Source organism: Colossoma macropomum, unplaced genomic scaffold (genome assembly GCF_904425465.1).
Source record: "Colossoma macropomum unplaced genomic scaffold, Colossoma_macropomum, whole genome shotgun sequence".
Lineage (NCBI taxonomy): Eukaryota > Metazoa > Chordata > Actinopteri > Characiformes > Serrasalmidae > Colossoma > Colossoma macropomum.
This window is the reverse complement of record NW_023494787.1, coordinates 33,184,432-33,196,911: the sequence shown is the minus strand read 5'-3', so window position 1 is coordinate 33,196,911 and position 12,480 is coordinate 33,184,432. Positions and strand designations below refer to the sequence as shown.

The window sequence follows — 12,480 nt, the reverse complement described above, 5'->3', positions numbered from 1 at the left end:
ATTTTGCGCAGCAAGCATGAGACAATGAGAAATATTGGCATGGGGGTGCAGTTTCTGGTCAAGGCCAGAACATTAGGAAAGCACAAGTCAGGTAAATGCAGGACTGATGCCAGGGTTAGATGCCATTCAATGCCCTCAAAAGCATTCTGTGCTTCCAGGGTCTACTGAAACTGTTCTTCTTGATAAGGGCAGTCAGAAGAACGGTGGCAGTGCTAAAGTTCCAGATGAAGTGGCGAAGCCCAAGAAGTGCTGGACCAGCCTGAGAGAAGTGGAATGAGGCCACTCAATGACTGCTTTGATCTTGGCTGGATCCACACATTTGCTGCCTCTGAATACCACAACTCTGAGAAACCGATGGGACATGAAATATTGATTTCTCTAGTTTGACATAAAGGTGGTTCTCCATAAGCAGCTGGAGGATATGTCTGATATGAGCTATGTGTTTGAGGGCCCTGGCAAGGACATTGCTAACCCAAAAGGCATGACCAAGATTTTATCCCCCAGTGTGACGCAGATAAGATTATAAGCACTGCGCAGGCCCAGCTTGGTGAAGATTGAGGCCTGCTGCAGTGATTCAAATTCCAAAGTCATCGGGGCAGGGGATACCAATCCATAACTGTAATCTTATTACGCCCCAATAATCAATACAGGCGAAGGCCCCCATCCTTCTTCCCCACAAAGAAGAACCCAGCACCTACTGGGGAGGTAGAAGACTGTATAAAGCCAAATGCTAGACCCTCCTGAATATACTCCCACATTCCTGTCCATTGAGGGCCCGAGAGAGAAAACAGCCTGCTCTGAGGAGAAATCATACAACATGTGAGGAGGTAGGATTTGAGACTTCTGTTTACCAAAGACCTCCCAGAGTTGATATTTCATAATATTTCATGATAATGATATTTCACAGTAACATGAGAGAGGTCAGGCTTATCTGAGGTGGTGAAAGATAGCTGTGGGGGCAACAATGCAGGACTCTAAACAATGGGGATCCCAACCCACCACTGACTGGGTCAGCCAGTCCAGCCACGGGTTGTGCCAGTAAAACCATGGAAAGCCCAGTACCAGCTGTAGTTGAGGAGCTTGGATGAGGAACAGAGAAATTTGATCAGTGTGTTGACCCATGTGCAGAGTAAGAGGATGGGGTTTGATGGGTGCAGAACGGAGGTGGCCTGCATGCCCACAATAGAGGCACTGACACTCATGCATGTATAGATCCCGTTCCTGGAGTGAGATCCTAGTACTGTCTAATTGCAAGGACTTCTGAGCAGATTTTGAGGACAGGGGAGTGACAGGACACATTCTATGAATCCCCTCTCAATGCTCAGCAGGTGAAGCATTTATGTGGACACCTCAAGGAGGACAGAGAAAGAAAGGTCGGCCCCATTCTACGTGGGGATGATTAAAGCAACAGGATATGCAGATGCTTGGTGTCAGTTAGGATAAGGAAAAAGATCTTGCTCAAGACCATGCAATTTGGAGATGGCTAGCTGCCAAATACTCCACATAGAATGGGAGGAAGTCTAATGGCCATTTTGACTGGAAATTAAGTACTGCATATTTTCTTTAAATGTTTTTAAGAAAGTGTAAAGTTTTCATGGTAGATTCATGCAAATTACAGAACGGTTCTGCAATTGGTTGGCATTTGCCCAGCATTGGAGTATTGGTTATTGGCTAGGGATGACCATATGTTGTTGTAATAAAATATATCACAATACAATATGGATAGCATTTGTCCAGCATTGGAGTGGGCCAGGTTAGTGACTGGTTATGAGCTAGGGATGACCTTATGTTATTGTAATAAAATACATCACAATACACTTTTTGAGTATATGATGGGTACACTCAGTACTTCTGAGACACTGAACAACTGCAAGGATTATAAAAAGGATTTAGACCAATTATAGAGAGTTAGTAAAAAACAGCAACAATACAAACACCACCACCACCAACCAGTATGTAGTAAAAGCCAAAAGTGCATAGTAACACGTAACTAACTGGATGTCAGCCCATTATGCCATTATCTGCCTTTCCTCAACCACCCCCCACCCCCCACCACGCCCCCACCCCCCCCCACCGCCCCCCCAAACAGTGGTTATTGTAATATTATAACAGACACAGAGAGTGAGTTAATACAGTATTTTAAAGAATCTTATAGGTTTTTAAGGTATTGCTACAGTCAGTGAGCAGAGTCAGAGGGGGCTGTAATCCTCCTGTTCTGATGGAGGTGAAGACCCACTGGAGGCCGAGAGAACAAAGGAGATGGAGGGAGAGAAGGGGGGATGGTCGAGTGAAAGAGAAGGAAAGATTGGGGGACGGATGAGTGAGCGAGAAGGAGAGAGAGGAGGATGGATGAGTGAGCGAGAAGGTGAGAGAGGGGAATGGAGAAGAGATACAGAGAGAGATGAAGGGGTCTGGTTGACAAAAGAAGGAGATGGAGTGGAGCGGAGGAGAGAAGAAGAGGGAGATGGAGGGGAGCGGTGGAGACGGAGAAAGGGAGATGGAGGGGAGTGGTGGAGAGAGAGAGAGGGAGATGGAGCTGGAGGGGATTCGTGGAGAGAGGGAGATGGAGGGGAGCGGAGGAGAGAGGGAGATGAAGGGGAATGGTGATGAGAGGGAGATGGAGGGGAGCGGAGGAGAGAGAGAGATGGAGAAAGAGGAGATTGGAGGCGAGAGAGAGATGGAGATGGTGAGGGAGGAGGATGAGTGTAGTATGGAGAGACAGGAGCAGGAGGGGAAGGGGGAGGGGTGAAGGATTCGTTAGGGGAAGATGGGGAAGGGGGGCAATAGTAGGGCGATAAAGGTGACAGAGGTGGTGGTGGGGGAGATGGTGGAGGCAGTGATGGTGGGGGTGGGCAGTAGAATGGCATGTGTGATGACTGAGTTGGAAAGGTAAAGTTTCTGCAGGGATAAAACACGGCCCTCTGCTTCAGCCCCACCATCAGCTCCTTCTTAGTGTAGTTATTCAGCGTGGAGATACCAGAGGACATACAGCAGGTGAAGGCCACCCATGCCACGCTTAAACACACAAACACACAGGAGACAACAAAAAAAAACAACAAAAAAATCAGATGTGTGTTGGGAATATAGTCAAATTCTGTAGGTTGTGAGCATCAGAAGAAAACACAAGCATTGTAAGTTAAAGAGATAGTTGGGCCAAAAATCAAATTTGCACATTTTCCCCCCTTAACCCAAATGCAATCGATTCCTGTCTGAAGTTTGCTTCTTTTATTTTCCACTGGAGCTACAATGCTAACATGTAGCGGTGCACAATTGGAATAGACCAAGACTAAATTTGGCAGATTTTGGAAAAGAAAAACTGGCAACCTAGAAATAATGGTGACGGTTTTCTTTATCAAGTATATCAATCTCTATTATCTCTGAGAAGCCTGTAAAGCCTGGAAGTGAGCACTTCAACAATGCCTCAGAAGCATCCAGAAAAGTTATAGTCCTTTCCTTTTTATAGTTGATGCTCTAAGTTATAGAGCCTGGATGGTACAAGGTTTTCCACATTGGCAAAAAAATGTGCCAGTGAACAATCCAATAGTTTAACATTCCTCAAAAGGTGATTTCAATGACTTTTCACCCTCATCACTGTGTGTAAAGACTAAGGTGGAAAACCACAACTAAATGCCCATAACCTTTAATAACTTAGATGGCACTACATTAAAAACTGGCATGCTTCTGTGATGGATATATAGCCTGATCTTTTTTCTGTCTGAGGCATGTACATGATGATTTAAGCATGCAGTTAGCACAAAGCAGACTGAGTAGATTAGTAGATTTGATTTATTACCAAACTATTGCTTTAAACACCAAAGAGCCACTGAACAGGTAAGTGCTTCTTTGCTTTAACACACGAGTCAGCTGTTATTCACTCATTATCATGCACTGAGCCACACAGGACAAAACGTGTGCAAGTGTGTGTGTGACTCACTAAAAGGCCCATGAGTATCCATAACTGTGTGGTTTGAAATCCTCTGGCCCACTTGAGGCTGTGACCTGGAACACCTGCATGAACATGATGTGAGCCACCATCCCCACCAAACCTGAGAGAGAGATGCACACATTTTCAAACATGCAAACTAGTTACCAGTTGCATTATGAGTGTATGCATGCATGAAAGAATGATTCCACCCTAGTAAGAGCAGTAGCATGTGCAACATACCTCCCAGCACAGTGAAGACAGCAGCATGAGCATTCAGCAGCCGCCCCCAGTGATGAGCCAGCGGCCACCAGGCAGACAAACACAACTGCACTGACAGTAACACACAACTGATACACAACAGACTGATATACATCAGCTCCATCCCCACACATAGCCAGAAGAATGCTACATAGAGAGAGAGAGAGAGAGAGAGAGAGAGAGAGAGTTTTAATTCAATCATTCCTAGAAAAGTCCAAAGTCAACACATTAACATGTTAACATGATAAATTATTAATGCCACAAATTTTTATAACACCATTAATGCATTTTCCTGACCCTTAGAGTAATGTTGTAGTGCAGGTTGAAGCCCAGCTGCTTGTGTTCTGTGTGTTGCTGTTATAATCTGACAAATCATTCCAACAAAGCATTAAAACATTTGAAGGCTGAAACCAACTTATAAAACAAGTAGGCTCTGTTGTGCCTGGTTGCAATGAAAACCTGCAGCCACATCAGCGGATAAGACTGGACACCCCTGCTACAGAAGCTACAGAGTAAATATTAAAATTAGACAAATGGTTGCAAAGTTGCTATTTTTGCTTGAGAAGCCTGAGAACACGACTAGGTGAGAACTCCGACAACAGCCTTAGAAATATGGTACCAATTAAGAACACTTTTGAGCAACTGGTGGGGTGACTGAAAAATGTTGACAAGACAGATCAACTGGGCAACTTCAAAGCATGGATTAAGCAATAAAGGATCCTGCTAAAAAACTTGTCTCCTATTTACATCATTACAGAATTGAAAAGAAGATTTAGGTGCTACCTGGGAAGATGGCAAGGACCATCAAGGGGCAGCATCATTCTATATGGAAGTATCTACAAACTGAGATTCCTGTTTCAAGTCCACTGAAGGTAAGTTAAAGGTCTTGTAAGCAAGGGTGGTGCTACAATCCAGAGAGTCAGGTGACTTAACCTGAAAATCTCAGGAAGAGGAGTTCTTATAAACACTGATAGGAAATGAAGAGTAGACGCAGGCAGAGGAGCAGGCAGAGAAACAGGGAAAGTCACGGCCATGCCTGCTATCCCACTAGGAGTAACACAACACCTTTAACAGATTTCCTGCAGCATGTGGTGAAGACTACCCCCCCCTAGAACCGATATCATCCTAGTCACCAAAGACCATCATCATTCTGGAGGAATTGTGGAATGACTGTATGGAGGAGGCCTTTTAACAGAAAAGGGACAGTGCCATTCATATGATGAGGTTGGAAGATTTGTTGCTTGCCTCTAGAGGTGGAGTGTAGGGGTCTTGCAGGGTAGTGCCTTGGTAAGGTGTACAATGTACTTGACACTCTTGACAGAGGAAGAGACTAGCCATCTACCAAAGGCCACAGAAAGAGCCTCAGTGGTCACAAAATGACGAGAGTAGATCCATAAGAATGTGCTGCTAGGGCACAAGCTAAGGCGGAATCAACTGCAGCGGGGTTGTCAGAGTGAACGTGTAAGACCTGAAACTCCTGTTACATGTGCCCTAGAGTAGCATCAGAAGATGTATCTTGACAACTGTGCATCTGTAGAAACCAGTGGCTACCAGGAAGCAAGTGTATTAGGCACACTATGCCAGGAAGAAGCAGGCAAATCATGGCTATGTCTGCTGTCCTGGTGGGAGCAGCACAAGACCTTCAGCAGACGTCGGCAGACAACTCAAGTTCCCGCAGCATGTTGTCAAGGCTACCCTCAGACCAGATATCGCCCTTGCGTCAGAGTCAGCAAAGACCGTCATTATGCTGCATTCAGCAATTAGCTCCTGCATGTAGCATGCATCTGGAACTAACTGCATGCTGGAACTAATTGCTGTGGTGCTGTAAAAAGTTCATATAAAGGTGGTTTTTGAACATAAAAGGGACAAATATGTAAGTCTGTTTAGAGACTGACACAGATGAGGCTGGAAGGATAGGTGTTTGCCTCTAGAGATAGAGTATAGGGGTTTTGTAGTGCAGTCCCTACTTAAAATGTAGACCGCACTGCCTCACTGGGGAAAAAAAGGTCCTGTACCAAAGAACGAAAGCTGCAGAGGGAACCTTAAAAAGGCTCTGAAAGAAGATTGGATCCACAAGAAGTTGCTGCTATGACACAGGCTGAGGCTGGATCATCCTGACCAGGGTGAGGTTTTCTGATGTAGAATGAAAATCCTGAGGACGCCAAGTAACGGCGCATGATCAGCTTCAGGGTGGACAAATGGATCGTTTGAAGGGGTGAACTAAGAAAATGCCTTAGCAGCAATAATAAAATTGAATGGCATTAACAATTTATCGCATTAACATGTGATTAATGTGTTAACTTTGACACACCACTAATAATTACACCTAAATAATCATAAAATGTAAACCAAATGTAAGAGAAATCAGTTCTAAGGGTTAAGACAGAAGAGAGCTCTGAAAAACAAAAACTAGAAAACTAGAAGGCATGAGTTCATTTGGCATTGAGCACAATAAATTATCTACTCTCAGCTTCACTAATGATTTGCACACTGACAGTGCATCACATATTCATTTGCTGTTGTAAACTTGCCATTTCTGCCTTAGCCACAATGAAACAGCAGTGCATTTGTGTTTTCCATCTATTTATCCATGAACTCTGGAAATAAAAAACAAACTGTAAAACATTTCCTGAAACAAATTATCATCTAATAAAAAGCTTGAAACAGTTAGCTACTCTGGAGTTGCAGCATGGGTGTGTGTTTTGGAAGACTGCAGTATGTGTGTCTCTGCCTTATTACCTTTCTCTGATCCAGGCGTCAGAGCCATGAAACTGCGACATTTCTCCTCTAAAACAGACAGAGGGAGGAGTTATACAGTCATCTTTCACAGGTGACCTCACTGGCCACAGAACTTCAAGCAGCCTATCACTGATCATCCAGATCTACCCTGCATGTATTCTCTTTGTATAAAATCAGTATCTCTGGGTGGGTTTTCTCTGGGTGGGTAGGATAGCCCTCTACTCCATCACTGAGTGTAATGCTAGCCAGGGTCTGTTCGCTGACATAACTGAATTGACAATTAGCATTCTCCTCCAAGCATGCTGAGCAGTAGTTTGAAAACATGCAGTGTTTCTTCACATGTCTCGGAGCAAGATCATGTTAGCCTTTGCCCTCCAGGATTGTTGGCATCACATAAGGGGGAGCCCTAGCTAGGAATGGGAACTAGTCATGACCAAACTGGGGAGAAAATTGGTTAAGAGCAAGAAAATAGAGATGCTTAGCATAACGTATTATCTAGTCTACATTTGTCATAATTCTATAAAAATAAATTTTACTTGATCTTTGTTTGATTTAATTCTGAACTTATTTGAGTTCATCCAATCAGGCTGCTCTATGCAAACAGTGCTAAACTATCATAGGACTGTGGGAGCAGATTAAACATGCTGCGTGTGTTGTCTGGATAGCAACAGTGAGAGACTCCAGTGAAACAAAATACTGAATGAAGCGTAAAACAACTGATTTTATTTGGTGATATTTGGTGATGATTAGTGTAGGAGAGCTCCATGATCCGTGCTACTCCTGCTGCACAGTCTAGGCTTAAATTATCTGCCTAGTGAAATACTCACTTCTGTCTCTCTCTCTAATCCATAATTGAGTTCTGCTGAATGCTGATGGAGACAAAAGCAGCCCAAACATCGAATGCAATAATCTTCTTTAGAGGCTGTTACAGACACACATGCACACACACACACACACACACACACACACACACACACACACACACCCTCCTCAGTTAAAGGTCTGTTTCACAATTTGAGCTTGTGTAGCGGTTTTGATGAGTACGAAACTAAAGCTGAATAATCTGGTTGTGAGTGTAATATACAGCAGCACTGATGGGGGCATTTCATTCACCAACACTCCACACACACACACACACACACACACACACAGCTGTTAATCCTCCTATCGGCATGTCTTAAAGCCCATCTCCCTTTGTACTCCTCTACCTGTTAGCTATGTTACAATCTACAGCATCTTGATAAACTGACCGATTTATCTTGTACCTCTTTACAAGTTTTTACTTCTGTGTTAAATTCAACTGAAATCATTAAGCTCAATTACAGTTCCCACCCATTCAGGTTTTTCCAGGACCATCTTGGTTTTTTGGCCGTCTGTTCAGGAATAAAATAATTCCTTTCTTAGATACAAAATATCCTGGAATCTAAGCATTTTCATATGTTAGCATATGTTTATCATAAAATTTGAAGTCTTACTTTATCTAATCATACCATCTGTAAACAAAGAATGAGTTTAATTGGTTCAGATTACCTTCAACATAGTGACAATTATTTTGGAACAGTGCCCTGTTAGTTGCATGTTTAGGCACTAAATGCACTAAAGAGCCCTTTTTATATTTTTTTCTTGTAATCATTTTCATTTTTTGTTACTGTGCCTTTAGAACAGACATAAATGATCTCTGTTCTGACTGGCTGCCCTCTATTGTGCCTTATTCAAAAAGCAGTGCAAGCTGAAACGCTCCTTATAGCATAAGCACGAATGAGTGGAGTTAAACTGCTATAGGCTGAATAGGCAAGAATGTATATACATTCATTGATTTTTGTGGCATCATAAAAACAATGAATTCAAAACAGGCTGTTTTTGCAGCTTTGTTTACATTTATGGAATGCATGGACTGGGGAGTGAATAGTACATTTTGAAACTTTATCCGTGTTTACATACTACATCAAACTTACAAACTTATTTCTAAAAAGCGCTGAAAAATCAGTTTTTCATGATATGGACCCTTTAACTGAGAACATTAGGTTCTGTAGCTAAACTGACATCTAACTGAGCCTAGACTGCATCACAAGCATAGCCATCCATCTTCTGAATTTAGAAAAAAATCAAGCTGTTGATCAAATGTCCAGGAATTTTACAGGGCTGAGGTGTCATCTCTAAGCATGATTCACCATATCATCTCATTTAAATGACAAAACTTTTGTTTTCCATCAAAATGCAATGACTTTTGACTCTAAAACATCTTCCAATTTTTCATTACATCACCGTTCACAAGCAGACAGGAAGGAATAACATTAACCAGTAATGTCATTTCCCCTCTTCCACCATTCCCACCTATCGTTGAGGGAAAACACTCAGCTGAGAGACCCTCCCTAATACCATGTGTCACACTGAAATGTCACGGTATGGAAGGAAAACGCATTGCAGTGACTTCAAAATGGCTGCTTCTTCTGATTTTAACTATGCTACATATGTTTGTCTACTTTTTAAATATCACAGTATGTCGCACAGTGTCAGAAACCACACCAGCAAGTTTATTTGAGATTACTTGACAACCTGCTTTCGGGCAAGTATGTGATGATTTAGCCATGCAGTTAGCACAATGCTAATTGGTGAAGTATACACTTCTACTACTTCTACTACACTAGCCTCATAACTCTAGTGCAAAACACTAGCAAACGTCTGATTCCAAACATGTCTTAGTTTAATTAGTGATAGCTAAGCTAATGAGCTAACTACATGATAGATAACATTAATATTAGCTATTATTAGCTTGCTAACTATACATTTCATGGAAACAGTAATGTTATTCATGTTAGACTTCATATAGTTCATTAAGATCATCTCTACTGACAGACAAAATTTAATAACACAGTACTAAATATCTGCATTTTTGACCACCTGCCTCCTCACCCCAAGCATCTGTGTGTATGTTTTCCTCGCAGCTACTCCAGATTCCAGCATGGAAGGTAGGGAAGATAAAGCGGTCATCACCGGTCTCCCAGGAGAACTGAGATGATGTGTTGGACACACCAGGGACAGGGGTGCAGTGGTGCAGCCTGGAGGTGGTGCAGAGCGGCTTCGGTACCTTCTGTCTACCGGAACACCAATGAGAGGACAACAGGGCCACAGCCGAGAGGGCCAAGGCCAGAAGGGTCTGTAAGAAGGACAGCTTGGGGGAGCGCAGACGGGATAAAACGGCCATCACCTCTACAAACACACACAGAGAGACAAATTGGACAGAGAAAGTGCAGTGTCAAAATTCATTCCCCCAGTTTTGTTCCCCTTACCCCAAATGTAGTATGGTTACGTCCTACCACCATGCCATCTGCATACCTACATCATCATTCCCTTGCTTTAAATGTTTATACATGTTGAGCTGTTGAGTTTTCTTAAAAAGACTTGCTTATCTAGGCCTAAAAGCCTCTAAGGGTAGGAACGCAGATCTAGGATCTGTTTGTATCTGTAACTAGGAGAGAAATCTGATCCAAGATCTGTACTCATTCTCTGTATGACATGCTTTCATCTATAAAAATGGACAAAAGTACATAGCATATTTGGTCCATTCTACCACTAAGGTGTAGAGCAGTGTTCTATAATTGTGAGAAAATGAAAATGAGCTCAAAATAACAGTAAACCACTGGAAGTTGATTTCCCTGTGTTCTTTGCTGTACTCATTTAATAAACCAACAAAAAATAGACAATTCTTCTTTTTGTATTTTTAGATTAAGGATTTTCAGTCAAGCATGAGAACCTGAGGTATTACTTTTATGTAAACCAACAAACTTGTTGCTTGTATTTCAGTTTATATAGTTAAAATGCATTGAAAGATCTGTTGATATATAAATAAAATTTTATTTGGATAATATTTCATTAGAAGCCTAAAGTTACTAAAATATTTTTATATTTCTGATGAATTTGGCTAAAGTATTGACAGCTTTGTCACAAAAATATTGTGTCACTGATGTTACTCATGAAATTTTAAAACTGAAATAAAATAATGACATGCAATATTTGTAACTTTCTACAATGTGACTGCTAGAGGATTGTATTTTAGAAAAGCTTAGATTTAGTACCTCTGTCAGTGGTGCTACAATGTTACTGATGTTGCTTAATATAACATTATATTTTACATTACTAACGCAAAACTAATGAAGCAAACTTCATACACCTAGCATAACTTTCTAAACAAGTACAAATGTCCAAATTAGGTTAATTCTTTACACATTTGATTGTGGACCAGTGTTTGCAGTTTCCAGCCAAATAGTGCATGAATATTTGGGTAAATGACTCACCTTTTTTGAAGAAATCTTTTTGACTTACCGTAGCAAACAAAATATGGAGGAAGAGATTTCTGCACTATACAGTTCCATTTGCTTCTGCTTCTGTTTCATCTGAACAAAACCCAGGTGTCTCAGTCACAGGTTAGTGTATTAAGCTCCACTCCGCTAATCCACAGATACATCATTAAATCCACATTGAATAAGATCACTGTGCTGCAATCTGTTTCATTTCAGACCAATCTCACACTCAGATATCACATTGACCCCAAACCAGCCTGCCAATACAAACACACAAACATTCACACAATCTAGACTGTGTTGGTGTGTGTGAGGTGGTGGTGGTGGTGAGGGAGGTTCCCTGAGCTTATATATGACTATGGCTAAATGTTACTGTGCTTCCCCTACAGTACTCAAAGATAGTTTAGAACATATCCGAACATATTTGGTCTTGTTTATTTATTACTTTCCAAGCTAAAAGTTATCATTTATTCATTTCTTTTTATCAGAAAAATAACAACAACCAGCAATAATGACCAGGATTGCTAAATGAAAGTCAAAATGATCCTGGTAGTTGCTTGAAAATTTAAGTCAGTTTTTATTTTTTTTTGCCTAATGATTCTTTTGTTTGACAGCTCAAAGTCTTCGAGGCATGGACTGCATGGGTTTGCACAACTGTAGCTCAGGTTCCTGTCTCTTTCCTCTAATTCAGTATATTTTGCTAGGTTGGACCATGCCTTCAACATGGTTAAATTCTAAAAAGACACTGTATGGCTAAGAGAGGAGAGAACTGTGAGAACATGGGCTGGCATTCTGGGTTTGTTAGACTACAAGCAGGAGGAGCTTCGGGCACGGTCCTCCTCCCGAACTTGTTACTTTACTCAGTAACTGTACAGTATGATGCATGAGTTCAGAGGTCTACTGAAGATATCTGGATTGTGTGTATATTTGAAAGTGTCCCAACATTTTTTTCATTTTAAGCAAAATGGGAGGTTAGGTGAAAGTTATCTAGAATTGATAAGTTACAACTGAAATTCTGCACTTTTGAAAAGAAAAATTCTATTTTATTTTTCAGTCATTTGAGCAAAGCAGCTGTCCTTTACATTGTGTGAAAACTTTATGAGGATTAAATACAATACAAATGTCCCAAAATTAATCTCAGCCTCCAAAAGGTCAGCTTTGGCCTCCTGTGCTTTTTCTATTAAAGGCTGCGATTTCTGAAGAAAAAAAAAGCAACTTTTCTTGTGGAGAGAAACCAAATGTCCCCACAAACTATAA

The 12,480-nt window shown here is 41.5% G+C and overlaps 1 protein-coding gene across 1 annotated transcript; it reads right to left on the bottom strand.

Annotated features, from left to right (window-relative positions):
* Positions 1-1,010: 1,010 nt before the first annotated feature.
* Positions 1,011-10,261, bottom strand: LOC118804909 (germ cell-specific gene 1-like protein). Its single transcript, XM_036565522.1, has 6 exons — positions 9,836-10,261; positions 6,923-6,970; positions 4,166-4,330; positions 3,935-4,046; positions 2,721-3,015; positions 1,011-1,169 (listed from the first exon to the last, which is right to left on the bottom strand). Exons 1-6 carry the CDS (start codon positions 10,125-10,127, stop codon positions 1,011-1,013), a joined length of 1,071 nt encoding a protein of 356 aa, XP_036421415.1. The 5' UTR covers positions 10,128-10,261.
* Between the last annotated feature and the right edge of the window lie 2,219 nt (positions 10,262-12,480).